The 20,190-nt window shown below is 39.5% G+C and overlaps 1 protein-coding gene across 5 annotated transcripts in view; it reads right to left on the bottom strand.

Annotated features, from left to right (window-relative positions):
* RARB (retinoic acid receptor beta) overlaps positions 1-20,190 on the bottom strand; it is a 191,364-nt gene that overhangs the window by 52,610 nt on the left and 118,564 nt on the right. For 4 of the 5 annotated variants that reach the window (XM_058816269.1, XM_058816298.1, XM_058816275.1 and 1 more), the window contains one exon: positions 14,109-14,257. In XM_058816269.1, the coding sequence (XP_058672252.1) occupies positions 14,109-14,257 (149 nt within the window). The remainder of the gene's footprint in view (positions 1-14,108; positions 14,258-20,190) is intronic. The other variant, XM_058816282.1, reaches the window with a different exon arrangement.

The raw sequence follows: 20,190 nt of genomic DNA, 5'->3' as shown, positions 1-20,190 counted from the left end.
GGCTGAGATTTTCTGCTTCTCCACTTCAGTGATTTAAACAGAGAGGAAGGTGCTGGTATGCGCTTCCATCTGCTTTTTTCAAATTAAGAAAAAAAAGGAGATGGAATGTATATAATTAAAAAGTTACAGTTAACTTCCTCTCAGTCGTGTCTGTAGGATGATTTTTGGCCTGCTATGAAACTCCAGATGGGAAGAGTAATGAATATAATTTAATACAAATAACAGGAGATCAAAGAAGTGCTTTTCTGAGTTATTTCACACAGTTTAATGGAGAACTCAGGAATGAATTATTGCATTTTGCTGTTGTTTCATATTTTTGTTTATGCAAATCAATTCCCTTTAACCAAATTTGTGAAGGATCAGACCTATAACCCAATAAAACAATAAAATGTCACTAGGATGGTTGTACAACTGCCTAGCACTTATCCAAAAGGCTGTATGTTGCTAACTGCTCATCGTTTTTTTCCTCTCTTCCCCTCCAGTGCCTCAGGATTTATACCACCAATTAAGACAATAATGAGTGCCCCAGGTTGACCTCCCAGGAGCAAGAATTAATTAAGCGCAGTATTTCTTCGTAAAGAATGACACTTTTCCAAACCATTTATGTAGCTGCCCTCCTGCATGGAAGCACCGTATCACAGAAGACTTTTCAAATTGCTATCCCTCAATTGTATGACTGGATTTTGGTTTACAATCATAATTTGTGTCTTTGTTTTGTATCCACTGGGTTTTTGGATGGCTGGAGCGGGGGCACCATCTTCCATGGACAATGTCACAATTTTACTAGGAGACACATAGGTTGGTTGTTTTGGTTTTTTTTTGCACAGAGCTACAATGGAAAGACATTAAACAACAGCTACTCTGACAAAGTAGTGGACCTCCTAGTAAAAACAAACAAAAATCTCCACCAAGCTATGCCCCTGCAGTGACATGCAGATTCCTGCAGCAGGCAGGACAAGGAAAAGACTCATGTTAGCGATGCAATTACCATGCTGCAATTACTTGTAGCAGTCTCTCAAATTAACCTCTCCATTTAGCTGCTTGGCAGAGGTGGAAACCTGAAGAGGAAAGGGCAAGCTCAAACACAACCCTACACGGGAGAAAGAAGGTGTGTGTGTGTGTGTGTGTGTGCTCCAAGGAAATTCCCTGCACAGGCAGGCTTTGTGTCCTCCTCCTTTTCCCCTCCCAGCCTTCCCCACAAAGGCTTGCAGAGTTCCCGCACATATTTGGCAGCAGAGTTATTTATCAAAAGAGGCACAGGGACTTTATTTAATTGTCAGCCGATACAAAAATCCCTGCACTTCTCCACCATCTGAAATTTATAGCAGCACTGCTTTCTTTCCTGCTATCAGCAACCGAATGTTTAGAGCTCAGCTGAAATAATAATGCAAACTATGCCACAAATATTTATATATGCCTGCAAGCTGGCTGAGGCGCAATTCCCCTCACGCTAGCAGAGATCTGCACAGTTTGTGTGCGCAGCCAGCTGTTCCCTGCTCTCGCCCCAGCTGACCTGGAGCCAGTGCAGCAGCCCAGCCTGAGCCTGGCTGGCTGCGTGGGTGCCTGTGGGTGCTGGCAAAGAGCTGGCCCCTGCTTACCTCCAACACCCAGCATGTTTCTATTCTCTTTGTCTGACCTGGGAGGAGTTTTAAAACATGCCCGATCCACAGCAAAGAAGTTTCTGAGGAGGGATGAAGTGACATATGAAAACAATGCAGAAAGCAACTAAAAAATACTCAGATTAAATAACTTGGACATAAACATGCCAAAATAAACCAGATGTCTTGAGCATTATGCTTCCTGGTACAGTTTTTAGGCATCTATCTGAATGACTCATCAACACACGTTCACTATCTCCCCATAATTTTTTTTTTGCTCTTAGTTTTGACAGTTGACATCTAAACAAATATGTTGCACCAGATCTCTTGAAATCTGGCAAGTAATATCTTGTACTTACTCCTTTATGCTGCACTCTCATTCCCCTGTGTTCAGCAACAAAGAAACTCTGCTAATATCAAACTATCCACTAAAATCCTCTAAAGCCTAGAGTTTAGTGAAACTTGGGTGCCTGGAGACTAGAAAACAGAGTTCAAGTAAACACCCAGAAATATGCAAGTCTGGCTCTCTAGTACTGGCAGTAGTCAAGGAAAATTACCTTTCCACACTGCAGCTGAAACTCATTACCAAAGGCGACAGCAGAGGGATGAGTTGGAGCTGGACCAGCTTGGAAAACCCACCATTCTAAAGAGTGAGATAGTGGCCATATCCCCCTGCCCAGTTTCCATACACAGTCAGAGCACCCACGGTAAAAATGGTCTGGACAACATGGGAAAGCAGGCTGAGAAAGGTGGATGAGATGCAGTCTGTGCCAGTGCAAGGGATTAGCAACTGCAGGGACAGAGGAATCAACTGACTAGCTCCTCCAAGCAATAAAGACTTTTAGGGTAACACTAAACAGAGAGATGCATCTTGTTGCAAACCCCAACACAAATCACAGTGAGATGCTGAAAAAGCATCGCAGGACAAAGGCAGTGCTGCATCCCCCTTGCCCAGTGGATCTATTCAGCCAAGCTGTAGGGAATCAAGGGAGAGTCTCAGACTGGGCAACTTTGATGATGAGAAAACATGACCTTTCAGAGATGAGTGAATGAACTGAAGCTGATTAATCTAACACAGGAAAATCTTAGCAAGATGTTTTCCTGTTTTCTCCCTCCCCTGCCAGACTTCAATCAATGGCCAGATTCAAGCACAGAGCTCACAGAATCACAAGACGATCATTCTTCCAGTTTACGAAAATCACATGGATTTAGGGTGAGATGAAAGATTGTTTTAGTTAGTTCATCCATTTGGTTCCTGGATGCTGTGCTTACATCTCTTCTGTTCATCCAACACTCCCTTTTCTTTCCTTTAAATAAAAATATGTAGTTTTCACTTTTGTTTCTGTACATGTAACAACCACTGTGCATTGGTATCGACAAGTGTGGACTGGGCAAGATCATTTGCAGCAGCATCTCTGAAATGCCTTGATCCTCTGATCAAAAAAAAAAAAAGAAGAAAAAAAGTAAAAAAAAAAAAAAGGTTGTGCTCATTCATTAAAAAAAATGATGGGTTGCAGAGCTCTCTCTCTTATATGCTCTGCTTAAATCTGGAGCACTGCCACTGTTTTGGACCAGCAGAAAGCATGTAAGGATCACGGCAAACACTGAAATGAGGACCTAATAATTTGCATATATATTTATCACAGGTGTGCAGGGTTCCAAGCAAGGCAAGCACTCTAGAGACAGGGAAGACCTCTCTCCTGTTTGGAAGGTTCATCTGGAGAGCAGCCAGCGAGGACTTGCAGGAGGAGTGAACAGTAGCCCATTGGAGTGGTTACACTGCAGCTATAAATCTCTGCTTTCCCTAAGTGCCTGGGAGGAGGGAGAGGGAACTGGCCACAGCTGACAGTAATGGGTCCCATTAAATTGTCGCTTTTAAAGAGACTCTAAAATGAGAACGAACTTGCTTCATAAGCATTTGATCAGTTTGCCTGACACCAGGCAATGGCAGACCCTGCTCACGTGCACTGACTGGGGGCTGCTGGCTCTCCCCTCCTGCAGCTGAATAGCTGGAGTGAAATCACTGACTGCATTTACAGCCAACCAAATCTACATTTTTGGCACTACTTGTAACTGTGTCTCACCTTATAATTTATGCACCCATTATTCTAGACAGGGGATCCAGAAACAATATACTTTTCCCCTCTAAAATACCGTATTATGATCCGCTTTTTATTGCATAGCAACTTTTCCCACTGAAATATGGGAATATTTAAGCATGGCCACATGAAATCATAAGGGACTTTATATACAAAAATGTTTTTCTACTTCTCAGCTGTCTCCTGAGTTGAGCTGTGGAAATTGTGGGGGTTCCTGCTTATTATCAAAAGGAAGAACAATTTATGTGTAGAGGCTCTGAATATTTGGCACACCAGCTGCAGCAGCACACCACTTTAACAGTTTCTATGCCAACATACCAAAAATAACAATTACAGAATTGGGTGCATGACCTCTTTAACACTACAAGTTTTCATAACGGGGGTACTGAGATGCACAGGTGTCCTAGAGGTGTCCCCTGTATATGGAAAGTTTCTCTGAAATAACAAGAATGAATTTGTATATATATTTATCACAAGTGCACAGGGCTCCAAGCCTGTGGACAGTTAATAAGAATAATTAGGAAAAAGGATACAACATGTATATAATTTACATGATTCTCAGGAGAAAAGGTACCCATATCTCAAGACTACAGTACAATCTAGATACAAAAAAAGAACGATAGGCTGTAACCTCAGTTTTGTCATTTTCTGCTCTTTTGAATGGGTACTCAAAAGTGAAATATTTGCTTTTTTAGTAAGACATTTGTTTTGTTTTACAGGGTGAAGAAAAAGAAGAATGTATATAATAAACAAATTGGATAAAGAATCTCTAAAGTTGACTTCATTGGAAATACTGAATCTTGGAAAATTACATCCAGTTGTCTTTTCTGCTACAGCACAGACAAAGACCAGCTCCACAAATCTGAAGACCAGCTCTGGGATCCATGGTGCAAATTCAATTGCACTCCATTTCCAGAAGAATCTAAAGCAAATACCCCTCTAGGAAATTTTCTCAAAGGAACACTTCATTTGGGATTAGAAAGAACCTCTGTTTCCATTATCAGGTCAGTCTGCAAGTGCAGATGGTGATGGAAGGCTACTTTCCAAGGCCAAAGTATTTCTGAAAATTGGGAAGCTGACCATTTACAAACTGGGTGATGGTTCACAATAACCAGAAAATATAGATAGGTGTATAATTCAAAGTAAATTCCAAAATTGTAGCAAAGAGCACCTGAATATTTACTAATAAATGTGAACAGAATTAGATAATCATTTATTCCGTTTTCTCCCATTATGAAACCCTTAATTTTGGATTTAGTTCTCTAAGATGTGCCAATCAGAAAGTCTTTAAGTACTTGCTAAGAAAAAATCAAACTACAAATTGAAAAGATGCCTAGAGCAAGAACAGCAGTGACCTCAACCATCTCACCAGCACCAAAATCACACTCAGCCAGAACTACTCTTGGCAAACTATTCTGTTCTTTTTTCCAACAGGAAAAACAGTGCACTTTCTTATGGAGTGCAGCAAGCTATCCTAAATCTACATTCAACAAATCAATTGTATATCATTCTCTATCAATTTCTCATTAATCAGATTTTTTTTTAAAGTTCTAGAGTTAGAAAATGAAAGCTACATTTGTACATTGTAATTGCATAAATATGGCATAGTTTAAAAAAAATAGGCTAGTATTGTTATCAGAAAATCTCACAGTATTTCATTTCTGAGATGTTTGCTCTGATATCCCTATTTTCTTCTTTGCTGGATTGCATTTGCAAACAATACTTTTAAAGATCATATTACAAAATATTGTGTTAAATATGGTGGAAAGCTGCATTTTTTCCTGCACTTGTACAATTTGTGGAGTCTGCACAGAACAGCCTGTACTCTACAACTATAATTAAAGGCCACATGTGGTCCTTAAACTAACAGGGAGGTATGAAATTGATCGACAAGATGAGAACAAAATAAAAGGTTTTTCCCTCTTTCTAGTGAAGAAAATTGAAAAAGTAAAACCCATTAGAACCTAGTGACAGGAAAATAAAAACACACTCCACATTCCCTGCATGCAAACCAGGGGACTTCTCAGCAGGCAAGTGTGCTAGCCTGAATTGCAGCCCACCTGCTTCTGGCATCTCTGGTTGTACCTCACAGTGTGATTTGCATAGACAGCACTTTTACACGTGGATATAATGTATTGATTCTTCCGAAGGTGTTGTAAACCACACACACTTCACTGATCCAGTGTGAGCCAGAGCTCCCTCAGCCATTTGCCAATAAGCCATATCAGCTATGGGCAGGTGAAAGCTGGATGGAAATGTGACAACTACATCTATAAGGACTCTTTACCATCCACTGTGGTGAGAGAAATTATGATTCAATTCCAGCAACAACATGTCCATACACATATAAATTTGAAGTTTCTTCTTTTTACAGTGTGTATTCCCAGAGAGGGAAAGGCACAGACACTGCCAAAAGAGTAAGACTCAACAATTTTAGTTTATTAATAACAACAACAACAAAAAAATTTAATTGCTATTGACTAGTTAGTGGCCAAAGACTCTGAAAAGATATTTGGTCTTTGCATGCCTGCAAGGTCAGCAGGCATGAAGGCTACATTTATGTTAGGAAATGCTCTTGCAAACAGTCATGGGCACTATGGCTTGCTGGCATTCAATGGGAAAGTCCACATCTGCCTTATATATCTCCTCCTGGCCTCTGAAATGGGACAGTTGTACCCAAATTGCCCACAGGAGATGACTGTCTGCAGGAGGAACACCACTTGCTACCAGAAACCTTCCAGGTACACACCATGGCAAAGCTGTGCCCCAAAATGTGGCTGGTCACCAGCACACCAGAGATCAAGAGTCAGACATTGCTGTTCTTTTTTGAGAAAGCCTTCACTGATGGTATCAGGAATTTTACAAGAGAATGGAGTGCAAGATTTAAGCCAAACAATTACACATTGTTATGTGACAGTTCATGGAAAATAAGAGAGTACTTTCCAGTTCCTGTTTCCACAGGACATTAGCCCTTATGCTCACAAATGAGTGGAGCAGCAGAGTTAGCACAGTTAGAAAGTCAGTTTGGGCTAATCTCTGTGCTTTTATAGCATCAGCATGGTTGCCAGAAAAAAATTACAGTAATTAGCAAAAAACAACTATTCTCACAGATTAAGATGAACCCCTGGTTTATGACAAGGGGCAGGGTAAGAGGAAGATTAGCTGTGGATGTAGGTGCTGTACCCTCATGGAGACACTGCTGTTCTTCGTCCATCCCTGCTCCAGAAGCCCAGCACAGGGGAGCAGCTGAGCTATAACCCAAAACCTGGGTCCAAAGAACTGGAAAGCATATTTGGCACACAACACAATTTACATTTTTGCTACCTGTTATGGTGAGCAAGTAATTTTATTTCTTCATTTATGGCATTCACACAACCCAGACAAAGATTTTAATAAACCCGGCAAAAAATTTTTTTTGTTCCTGATCCCACGTATTTCATCATGTTTGTTTGTCTCAGAGTGCTTCCAACTAATACATGCTTCCCATCTTTTAAAATGAATTCAAGATCTGTCAAAAGTTTTATCTTTCAAACAAACAAACAAAAGCAAAGCAAAAAAGAAATAAGAATTTACTGAAAGAGATACCCCCTTTTTCACGGGGCACCTGGACTTCCTGGGTTTGTTATTTGAAAAGCTAAAATTTCAAGGATGGCATTAAAACAATCAGATCTTCTCTGATAACACAAAATGAAGAAAATTTCCAGGGTTTCAGTACTACATTTAAAGCAGTTGCAACTCATTTAGTGCCTTTTTGCATATGGAACTGCTTTCTACAAATGAACGGCTTGGAATGTTGCTATGCTACAAAGTGCTTACAGTTTAAAATCAGATTATATTAATAGTATGCAGAAATGTATTTCGAAATACATTTTTCACCTTCTAAAAAGTATTGTTGATTTAACTGAAACTAGGAGCAATTTTGTGTGATTTGAGGAATTTTTCATAGCTGTGCATGGATGACAGCACGCATCTCTACCACTGGCACTGTCGCTAACACAGCCTAAATGGAGATGAATGCAGCTTGATCATTCAAGCTGATCTATATTTTTCTTTGAACGATCAGAAGCCTTTCCCACTGCATTGCTGCAAACAATGTTACTTCTTTCCCTGATACAAATCATACCGCACATATATTTTCAAGTTTACATTTCTTTCTTTTTTTTTTTTTTGTTGTAGGTGATTAAAACATGCCGAGAAAACAAAACCAAACAAATACATGGAATGTTAGTTAGCTAGCTTTATGAAGTGTGCTTTTATTTTTTACTGTTAAATAGCTGACAATATTCTATGTCTGGATCCTTAATTCCCCGTAAAGAGGCATAAATATAGGCTTAAACATAATTATATTATAGCTAGAAGCTAGCATGTGCAAGAGTGGTGTTATCAAAAAGAACTGCTGCTTAAGATCCCTCCACAATCCCAGAACTGCCTAAGAAAATGCAAATCTGTTCTCACATGATGTAAGAGACATTATTAAAAGGAAAAGGCATCTGTCCCAAAGGACACTGTTCCATAAAGGGAACTTTTTTATAACAATCCATAAAATATTTTAGGTTCTCTCAGCAACATTTCTGGCAGACCAAAGCATAATATCATAGAATCATGATATCATTTAGGGTGGAAATAACATTCTTGCCATCACATTTCAAACAAACAAATAAAATGAAAGCCAGTTCCTCCCTCTCTCTCACTCTGTGTAGCATTTTGTAAACCAGTTGTTGTACCAATGCTGATCAAGGATTCATGGCCTGCAACAGGAAAAGCCCAAGCCCCTCAGCGTCCAGAGGGACATAATCATAGGGAACATCATATCAGAGAACATTAACACAGCTGTGCTTGGGCACCTAACCCAAAGGCTCATGGGGACAGGCTGTTCTAGGGGGTGATCCAGAGCAGATCTGGTTTAGATGTTTTGAAGCAGCAATCAGAAGAGCTTCTCTCTCTCTCTTAATAGACTGCAGAAAGCCCAGCCTTCAAAGTTAGGCAAGTTATTTTGGGCCTCAAGTTGAGTGGTGGGACTGCCTCGCACTGCATCTGTAAGTGATTAAGTTAAAACTGAAACAAAATGACTGCTTTTCTCCTAAGCTTAACCTCTTAAGCTCAACAACAAACTTGAATGAAGCAAAAATGTTTTCATTGTCTCTAATTTTTTTTCCCTTGTGTGTATTTTGCCTTTTTTGGGGAGTCAGTCCTACAAAATTACAGACCTGAATGTCAAGGTTTATATCAAAGCCTATTTTTCCATACTGCTTCAAGTCTTTTCCATAATAAAAATATATATTTAAGTCAGGAATATGTCAAACAAACAGACATATTTTCAGAGCTGAAGACCCTTGAAAATGTATTAAATGTGGCCACCCTTTTAATTTAATGATCCCACATTAGATGTGATTCTATATGAAAACTCTGATGGAAGGAAAGCTATCCTCATTTTATGATAAAGGCCAACTTGGGATCAGTCAGTATTGAAGCAGATTTATCTACATTTTTGTCTGTTAGCATCAATAACAGGCAGAGAGGCATCTTCATCATTCAGACAAAACTGCTGGACCGTAAACCTACCCTCTTATATGCTGTGCTGTCTTCTCCCATGAAAGTGCTCTAGGCATCTCTGCTGCCCACCGAATTCAAGCCAGTAATCCGGGCAGGACTGTCAGCAGAGGAATGCCGTCTTTTAAATGCCCAGAACAAGAGACAAGGCTTTCAGAGACAGCTGAAGCTGCCAGAACACCAGCTTCTCCTCCTCACCCACACAATGATGGCATTGTGTGGGGAACCCAGCCCACTACTCTCAGTCCCCCCTTTCTGCAAGCCCAGCTACAACAAGGACTGAAGGCAGCACCAAAGAGCTGAGCGTTTGGTGACAGTCAGCCCTATAACCACTTGAACCAGCTGGATAAATCCAAATTGCTCATTTTCAATGGAATTTGTTTGCGTGCTGTCTAGCAACACCCAGAGACTGGGGGGAAAAAACCAGAAAAATCTCAGAAGTCTGTAACTGAGGTCATGAAACAACATAAGTAGATTGCAAAACCCACCTCTGAGATTCCATGCAGTTTACAAAATGGAAAAGTTGTAAATAAGCTGAATATCATCAATGTACTGTTTTTACACATAAAAAGATAGAATGTCTATGGAATTTTTCTTACAAAATACAAGTACACTGTGAAAATCAGTTTGATTTTGAAACTCAAACACATACAGAAAGCCAATCACCAGGTATGATGCACACACACTTCTGTGTTTTGTGTAAAACCCAGAAATAAACACAGAAGCATGTTTTTGGTTTGTTTTTTTTTTAACCACTTTGAAATTCTCACTGTGGTTGACAAGTGCCTTTTATGAAATACTCCATCTTCTAAAAACCTTAAATGATTTGTATATCAACACAAGCCACAGAACAGTCTTCCTACTACAGCACAGTACTGAAGACTCCAGTAATGAATAAGACAGCAAGGTCACTAAAGTATTTGGCAAAGGAGGTGAGGAGGTTGTTATGAGGTACCTGGAAAAATAAGAACCAAGGATGACAGTGAGTAGGAAAAGAGGAAGGAAGGACAGCAGAAGGCACCAATCCCATGTGAGAAGACCACAGCAATGGTTTGACAATTAAGGCAGCTGAAGCCAGATTCTCAGATTCTGGAGGAAAAATGATGGGGTAAAATAGAGTACTGCAGATCAGAAATGATGCCATCATGGCAGGATGTCTGAAAGAACTGACATTATAGTTGGTGATGACACAAAGAGAGAGTGGAAAGTTCTGTCTTTATGAACTCTGTGTCCAAAGTAGCAGAGAGGTGAGCAAGATGACACGCCAGGGAAAGATGGGAGGGGAGAAGTCAAAAGAGGAGTACTTTGGAAATTATCCAAGGATTGGTGGCAGCTGAGGGAAGATAAAATTTACAGCACAGTGTTTCCCAAATTGAACATCACAAGGTCATAGTCACCATCCACAGCTCTCCAAGGGCTCCTGGCTGGAAGGCTCTCAATTAAAAATACACCTGCTGTAAACAGAATATTGCCATGACATCCCCCATTGGTCTACCACAAAAAGAGGTCAGTAAACGATGCTTTTCTAAATAGAAAACCAAAGAACTGAACCCTGGGGAATGGCATCAGGAAGTGGATAAAGAGCCCTTTAAGGAGATATTGAAAAGTCAGCATGGAAAGAGCCCTAAAAGATGGGAAAAAGAAAGCCTGATGAATCAAAGGCAGCCATCAACCCAAAACCTGGAGGACAGAAAACTGTTCCTTGCATTAGATGATGACTAATAATGATCACTGTGGCAGCAGCTTCACTGGAGCTCAAAGGAGAAAGGCAAAAGAGAAGGAATCAGAGAGAAACTAGAAGAAAACCAATGGAAAGCCAGCACAGAGAAACAAAAGATCAGGGTCCTAATTAGGTAAATATGATGTGAGCAGAGTTTTCCATTTGTGCTTCCCTTGGGAAACGAGACTGCCAGGAGTTCAAAGTGAAAGGTAAATGAGTCAGAAAGGAAAAAAAAAAAAATACTTGAGAAAAGGACCTAAGAAGAGAGAAAGGTGCAAATGCAGGAGAAAAGATAAGTGAGTTTAAGATTTAACATCACAGAATGGAAATTGCAAATTCCATGAAGAAAGAAGAAGGGAAAATAGAAGTGAAAAAGAAGAAAATTGCAACACAGTCGGACGGAAAAGAGAAAGAAAGGGATTGGTTGATATTTTAGTTTAGCTTCTTACGGAATGAGATTGCCTCTCCCCATCCCAACAGCTTCTGAATATGCTGGTCAGCTTCAGTGACAAATCTTGAAGAAAGCAGCTCTTTGAAATTGCATGGAAATGTGTCTTCAAGGTAAAGGGGTAATGAATTTGAGTTTCCTAGCTACACAAAAGGCTGTAACACAAATTCTTCCTTATTATTATTGCTCCCTTGATTTACCAGAGAATCAGCATGAAGCTGCAGCTCCATACCAAGCAGAAGCTCCAGTGAAACACAGGTTCTCTAATAAACTTAGGTTAATCAACTGAAAGGCAGAGATCCACAGGAGAGAAGGCTTCCTCAAGCAGCAGTGCTCACTTCTCAGTGCTTACTGAAACTTGCAAAAGAAACTGGCTAATTTTTGTATGGAGAAGGCTATAAAGAAAAGAGGTACATGAAAAACTGATATTGAGAACAGAGGGGGAAAGCAGACTTGAGAACAGGCAGATGCCTGTATGGACACAAATCAGAAGTTCAATGTGGTTGTTTTCTTGAGGTACAGGACCAACAGCTGATGACAGTATGAAAGCAAGTGTAAAGATGAAGGAAAAAATAATAAACCAAACAGTCAAAAAGGGCTCAAGAGAAAAGGATAACATTCTTTAGAGAAATAGTGGAAACTGGCAACACAGGTTTCTGAGATGGCCTCTCGTGTTGCTGTCTGCTGTTTGCTGACATCCAGCTCAGACAACTTTCAACAGCAAATGTAGCACCTAAGGGACCCATTGTTGATTCAGCAGCCATATCACGTTCTTGCCATTTTCTAGCATTAGCTAAGGAATTTGGTGCAATCCATGGAAGAGATTCCACACAACCTTAGTCCAACCCGTTCCAGAGCTAACATCAACAAACCCAAATATTACCAGTCTCAAGCAGCCAAGTTACTACTTTGGAATCTTGTTATTTCTCATAGACTGACAGGCTTTGTGTAACTAATCTTTTTTTCTTCTTCTTTTAACATCAGTTATTGTGAAGTGCTGAATTATCCCATCTTGCAAATCAGCAAATAAGTGAAGATAATATTTCTGTTCTTGCTGAGTAATGGCTAACACATTACAAGATGGATTTCCTCATGTATTTTGACAAGTGAGATCTTGCTTTAATTATTGATGAAAATGCTTTGCAGTAGGCCAGTGAAAGTCCTACAGTGTATTTTTGCATGTTTTTCAGAAAGAATGAACTCTTAGGGACATGTGACCTTTCTGCCACAGTGTGCAATTATGTCTGTGCTTAGAGGTAACGTGGGTGAGCAAGTTACACTACCAGCATTTGCAAGTTAGCACCTGAGTATGATGAGATTTCCTACTTAAGGAAATCAGCTGCAGCATATTCTTTCCACAGTTATTCTTAACAAACAGTTAAATTTTTATAGTTTTGTGGTATCAAAAAGAAAAAAATACAGACAGGGCATCCAAGAAAAACCTCACTACCAGAAAGAGGTTCTAAAACTGAGGTGAGATTAAGAAGTTACTTTCACTAATTCAGTCTCTACAGTTATAAAATAGGGGGGAAACCAGATTTCAATCCTTTAGTATTTTGTCTAATGACAAACCCAGGACTATGATATTTTATGTAAGTAAAAAATTTCCACTAGAATGGGAGAAGTTGAAGGTTCAAAGGATAAAGTAAAAATGGCTAACTGAACACTATCTGCAAAATATATCATTTCACAAAAATAAACCAGCAAAATGCTTTTTGTTAATTTATTCTAAGAACTTTATTTATATGGCTATAGCACCTGTCACATTTTCAGCATGCATTAGTACTATACTAAACACTACACATCTATTTTAAGCTAAAGGATGAAAATCATAGGTCCTTTCTTTAACTGTTAAGAAAGATCATTGCACTAGGGTATGCTAACAAATTTATCTGTGAGAGTATCTGCCCTATGATATAATTCTTTCCCATTTTTCACTCTACCCCTTCCTTGCATGCATGGAAGTGCACACTGTGTGCACACCTCCAATATCTGCCACAACAACAAGATGTAGCTAACATTTCTTCTCTGCTGGGTGTTTTCTCTTCAGGTGTATTCTACTTTTGAGTGGTGTGCTTTATTACTGCATCCTATGGACAGCCATGAATTCATGCTCTGACAACCACAACAGTGGAAGGCAAGTGACAGATGTACCAGCAGTGAAGTCTGACAGATCACATTTTACAAATACAAACCTGCTAATCCTCAAATTCCCAAACTGATGTGGGATTAGTTACATAGCTAGAGACTACACCAAAAATTTCCAGATCATCAGATCCTGTTCCCAAATTCCACCCCCTGAGTATAAAGAGGTAGAAGTACACAGAAAAAGGCCAAGAGCAGCCAAGGGCCATGTGAGATCTCAGGGAATATCTGACCTACAGATGTACAATGAAGAGTCTCAAAATATTTTCCATTTATCCTTTGATCGTGTCTACATCTATGACCACATTCTCATGCGAGTCAATAGTTAAGGAAGTCCCTTAAAGACATATTTGGCAGAAGTTACGAAGGGAATTAATTCCAAGAATGATGGTAATTTACTTGTCTTTAGTCATGAATCAGAATTATTTCATGCAAGAAAGTTACATCTGTCTTTGAAGACCATCAAGTCATACCAAACTGGGTTGCTTTAGCGTTCTCCTAAGAGGAAATGCAGCCCTATAAAAGGAAAGAGAGATGATGGCACTCACCTTACATCCCTCACAAGCACTGACACCATAGTGATATCCAGATGACTTGTCTTGACAAACAAAACAGGGCTTGTAAACACGAGGGGGTGGAAGTGGTGAAGGAGGGCTCGGAACAAGTTCCTCAGAACTGGTGCTCTGAGTTTCAACTGCTACAAAAGAAAAAAAAATAAATTGAATAATTCATAATAATTTTGAATAAATTAATATATATAACCATATTGCAAGTATCAAACTGGCTCATACCTTTTTTTCCACAATTAACATTAATTTGTCTTTCCTAGTAAAATTTAAAGGGAGCTAAGCAAGGCAAATAATGGCAGGACTATATCCTACAGCCTCAAAACTGTATTTTAAAGTACCCAATAATTTAGATGTAGGGCATGAATCTTACCAGGCTCCCAAAAAGAGCTCATCCTCTGGTTTTAGCCTATTGAATTGTATAGTGTCCACGTGTGCAGGTTGGATATCAGCCTTTAAAGGGAAACTGTGATTGGTACTTAATCTTGGGAGAGTTTTTTAATATCTTGCCTTTTTCTAGGTCAGTATGCAATTCTGACCTAGCAGGATAGCAGCACGTATCAGGATATATGTAAATACTGTGAAGAGAGAGAGAGACCTGTAGGGAAATTACCTAAACAAGTTGTCCTTTTTTTTTAATCTGTAAAACTAACACGACAAACTTTTTTTTTAATCTGTAAAAAATCCACAACTCTGCAACACTTCCTTACCTACCTTAGGACCTGTATATCAGGAAACCTTGCTGAGAAGAAGCTACTTATATATAATGACCCCCACATCCCTTTATTGCTTTAATATTTCTGGATGGTCATTTGTTTTGAGCCTGTTGAAAAGCCAGTAACCCTTTTCAGGGGAAGGACATGAAAGCTCTACGATGCAAGATAAGACATGTGAACTACATCTTTCCAAAACATCTGCATTAGTTTTCTGTGAGATGCTGTCATCATTCCTCACGTTTATTGTGGGTGTGCAATACATTTTCATGTTTCACCTAGCCGTCTGCTGCTTCTCAGATAAATCCCTCTAACTTTTCAACAGATATGCTGGAATGACAGGATCTGTGAACTCAGATCTAGCCAGAAATATTAGGCACTATCAGCAGAGCTAAATCTCCAGAGTACTAACAGCAGGCCCTAAAGAATATTACTCAATGGAAAAATTTCAGACAAGATTTACTGTACATGATATTTTTCAGATTACAACGACGATACATTTGTATTAAACTCATGATTCACTGTCAACCCGTGTGTTGCCGAATTCACAGAGGGCATCACAGCACATGAGGCAACCTCTGATTACTCGTGAGAGAAGGGACCCTTTCTGCTTTTTTACCTTGGGTTAAGCTAGTATCAACTTCAAGGACAAACACTTCTTGAGAAGAAAATAAATGCTAGAGTTAAGTATTAAAGGCTCTGATCTAAGCAAGGAAATACCTTTGCAATTTATTTATATATCTAACGATAAGGAGGCTGTGATAAAACAGAAAACTAAAATAAGTCAAATAACATGGCTCCATAAATTGTGACATTAAGACAATGTCCAGAACTATAGTCATCTTTTTCAGTATTAAATAAACTGAACTTGGCAAGCATCTATGTGTTCCTACTGCACCAAGAAAACTTTAATGAAGCTTTTTCTTAATGAAAACTTATATGAGAATGATCATTTCTTTTTAACAGTAATTTTTGGTATTTAAGAGAGATAGAGAGTGCTCTGTTATTGATCTCTGCACAGCCACCCTGCTTGAATCAATAATCTATTAGTACTTCTAAATTAAAGTTAGATTCATCAAATGCCCTTGAGAAGCCTCAAACCTTCCTAGCCTTATTTCATGCTCGTACATGAATTATGGTGGCTTCCAATGAGTCTATGGAATGATAAAATTTTAGCTTTAAAACTCCAATACCAGCAGACAATGTGTTTTGTATTAGCTCATTCAACTCTCCTGATCCACCTAAAAGGCAGTTTTTAGGCTCCCCATGGGAAAACAAGGTTGTGTCATTCAATAAAACAACGGCTCTCCTGCAATCCTTCTGTGATTTCAGTCTGGGGAAAGCAGTCTTTCAGGAATAATACTGATACACTTCTGTTTATTCATCAATTCATCCTAAACAAGCACCACCATCCAATAGTAGTGTTCCAACCACAAACAGTATTGTACACCAGAGAGGTCTGTCAGGCAGTGTAGAAAAAACCAGGAACTTGTGATATCCAGAAGAGATTATGCAACCAACTCAGTTCATAAATACACAACACAGTCAGCAAGTAAAGCATTGAAGGTACTGCGAGAGAATATTTTTCAGGACAATATGAAAAGGTATATAACAAGGAAGGAGCCAATAGAAATCAGAAGATCCTCCCTAAAACACCCACAAATACATGTGCCACTAAAAATAATACTTGCATTAGCTGAACAACTGTCTAGAGAGTTTGGTTTTTTAGTTGAGTTTTTTTTGGTTGGTAGGTTTGGGGTTTGTTTTGGTTTTTTTGTGTTTTTGGGGGGTTTCTTGTGGGTTTTCTTTGGTTTGTTTTTTTTTTTTTTTTTTTTTTTTTTTTTTTTTTTTTTTTTTTTGAGAGGGGTGTGTCCTGATGGTGTTTTTGTATAATAAAACCCAGTTTGGGCACATTCACTTTTGACCACAGGCGAGGTGTGCAGTTTTCTGGAGAAGCTTGAACCTCAGTTCAAGCCACGCTTGACTCTTATTCCAGTTTCTGACTTACTGTTCTTCCTTGGATTTAGCTTTTGTAATTCTTTATGTGAAAAAAGTATGCAGTGCCTGGGCAGAAGTCCTGTGCAGGCATCTGTAGCAACCCATGCTCAGCAGGTATAAAGTGCTATTTTTGCAACATGTTGACAGCTAATGGATGCATGACAGCAGAAGCTACTTTCTTCTATGCATGTCTACACAAGCAAAAAGGAAAAAAGAAAGGATGGGGGTTGGATAGTTGACTTTTCCAGAAGAAGCATTTTTACAGGAGTCCTACAACTTCAGGAAGAATTCAAGGGGGAAGAAAAAAGAATTAAAAAAATGCAACTTGTTTCCTTGCCCTGCTTTCTTGTCCTATGGGATGTGACACTTCAGGATCCCTACTCACCTGAGACAACAGAGCCTCGGTGCTGTCACCCAACACCTGAATGCAGCTTAAGCACACAGGGACTCTCAAACAATCGGTCACTTCACAATTCCTAAAATGTCTGAAATTTTTCTAAAGGTTAGATAAAGTAGCAGATAAGATCTTTAAAAGCACAGCGTGCTTTCTGAGAGCTAATTTACTGCCAGCTAAACCGTGTTGACAGATGGAGAAGGTATTTTATTTTGAGACCAACAAGAAGCAGGCAGGCCCTGCAAAATGCTTCATGTTCTCCTAGAAGCTCAGATTATTAAGCTTGCATGTTAATGCACACTTTGGACAGTTGAGTTTTAAAAGAATAAGAAGTTGTAAAGCAAATGGCATTTCCTGGATAGCCTCAAGGGAATTTTGAATACTGAGCTCAGGGTCCCTGGTGGGAAGCCGCAATTTCAGCTAATTAGGGTGAATAGCAAAGTGTTGCATTTGGTCAAAACATTCTGTTAACCCTCATTTTTGTTGGCACCAACAAGAGTCTGGATTTTTTGCCTTTTCTTTTCTTTTTTTTTTTTTTTTTTTGTGAATTCACTGCAGGAGTGCAAGGCACTCAGCTCACATACATTAGGCAGAAAGTCAAAGGAAACGCCAAAGTTCAACTAAAGTACAAGTAATTAGAACCAGATTCTCTGCTGCTTGTATGTGTGCATTTCATTGTAGAAGTTATTTATAAGCCTCCAAACATTTGAAAAAATAACTATATACTGTAGATCATTTAATTTTTATGTCTCGTCTGGAAAAAAAGTCTGCTTTTAATCATCTTCCAGGAAAGAGCCAGGAACTGGGAAAGTGGGTCTCAATTGTTTCAATACAAATTTCTCTCTTTCATGTGCCACATAAAACTATACTATAAAATTAAATCCAAAATATCATTGCTTTTGCCCCCTCCCTCCATTTTTTTTTTTAATAAAAAACTTATTTGAATTTGTCATGCCTAAATAGTTTGCATTGTTATGAGGGTTTGGGTTTTTTTAAACTCTTGTTTGGAAGACAGACAAGGGGAGAAAAAAAAAAAAAAAGAGTGAGAGAGAAAGAAAACATTATCGTGGAGACTTGCCAGCCTTGACTTAGTAACCTGGCCATGACCCTCCAGCGAGTGTGTGTTTGACCCGGTCACACATGACTCTAGCTGCGTACTGTTGCTGGGTTATAACTCCCAGATATTTTTACCATATATACAACAGGTGGGGATCACAGACAACAGAAAGAGGAAAACAAAGTCTCCCCTTGTGGGAAGACTCCCATTTTCTCCCTTGCAAAGAATAAAAGCACAAAGCGAAGAAGTTGTGCTACTGCTTCAGTACTGGCACTTGCTGTGCTGGATCTTGTTTTTCCCCCGGGGGTGGACGCACGGAGGTGGAATGGGCTGAGGGCAGGAGGACCGAGGAAAAGGCTCAGGGGAAGCCATGTGTAAATGTTAATCAACACAGAGCAAACTGCCACAGTCAAAAATCTTTCCTTATACACCTGGGTATGCATCAAAGAAAAGGAATGCTTTTTATTACAAGTGAACACAACATACCTGGATTAAAATCTACAAAAACTGCAGACTGAGATATTATTACCAGGATTTTCAGAAGCACCTAAGAAACTTTGTTTTCCACATTTGAGGCTTTCTTTTTTCTTTATGTCTTTGTATCTGCACACATCTGCCTTAAAGCTATGATGTTAAATATATTTATTCTATTTCAATTCTTGGTTACAATTTTTGAAGCATTAATTTTAATCGAGTCATGCATCTCTGCCAGGCTGACCTTAAAAAAAGAGTGGTATTATGGAAGAAAGCCAAAGAAACCCTTTAAAGTCTACTGGCTTGCATTTAGTTTGAAAAGAGGGATTGTACTGTCAAGAGGTTCATCAGAAGATGAAACTCCATGACCTTGTTTCTTTTTGAGGGTGCCCAATCAAAAACGATCCTTTTCTGTCACTTTAAAAGCAAATAGAGTATCTAACAGGTTTCCACTATGTGCTGCTCAGGATTGATACAGCATGATTACAATAACAACAGAACTAGAAAGAGGTAAAGGTTACAGAGCTCAGAAGCCCACTCTGCAAGGACTGGACTAATGGACAAAACTGCATGCAAGGTCACCCAAAAGGAGTCTCAGAGCCAGGGCACTTTAGGGGCCATGCAAAGGGCACGGGCTGCTGCTGCCAAAACTATCTCAGACAAGGTGCAAGTCCCGATAGGCACAGCCGAGCTGGCAGGAGCTCTCTAAAGCTGAAGCACTTTTGCTGCTCCAACTCTTGTCAGCTACAGAGCGATAGGGACAGCTGGCTTCTGTCCCACAGCATCTGCGAGGAGAAGAGGGGTCCTGCTGAACTCTGCCCTCGCCTCGGAGCACAAGAAGCAGTGAAGCACACTCTCTGCTCTGATATCCTCACCCTAATGAAGTTCCAAGTACAAATTTAGCCATTGCTCCACTGCAGCCAGACATACCATCAGGACAGTATTTTCTTCCCCCACCCTTCTGCATCTCATGCATTATACAGTGCACTATTTTGGGCAGGGCCTCAGAATGTGCTGTACAGTAACTGGCACTGCAGGACTTTCCAGTGATACTCCAATTCAAATAACGGTAATGATCATGATCCTGCCAAGTCAAAAGATATTTGAAAGAATGAACCCTGAAAGGCCTCAGCCTTGAGTGGAGACATTACTTGCAAAGCAGGTCCTTGGAGCGCTTTCATTTTAACTATTGAAGCATTTCAATGCTAAAACGCTGACTAAATTTAAAGTATGATTTGAAAAAACAAAAAGGCTTCATATTCAACAAATGCCTCGCTGTGTATACACCAAGTTTTATTTGTCAACTGACAAGAAATGTTTACACTCCTTTGCTGCATCTTCCCCAGTTTAGAACTAGGAGAGAGAGAGCTGCATCATATTCCTTCATGCCTTTCATCTACAAAATTGCCAAGTTTCAATTGCAAATCT

Source organism: Ammospiza caudacuta, chromosome 1 (assembly GCF_027887145.1).
Source record: "Ammospiza caudacuta isolate bAmmCau1 chromosome 1, bAmmCau1.pri, whole genome shotgun sequence".
Classification (NCBI taxonomy): domain Eukaryota; kingdom Metazoa; phylum Chordata; class Aves; order Passeriformes; family Passerellidae; genus Ammospiza; species Ammospiza caudacuta.
The sequence above is the reverse complement of the archived record's forward strand: the minus strand, read 5'-3'. Positions and strand labels throughout refer to the sequence as shown.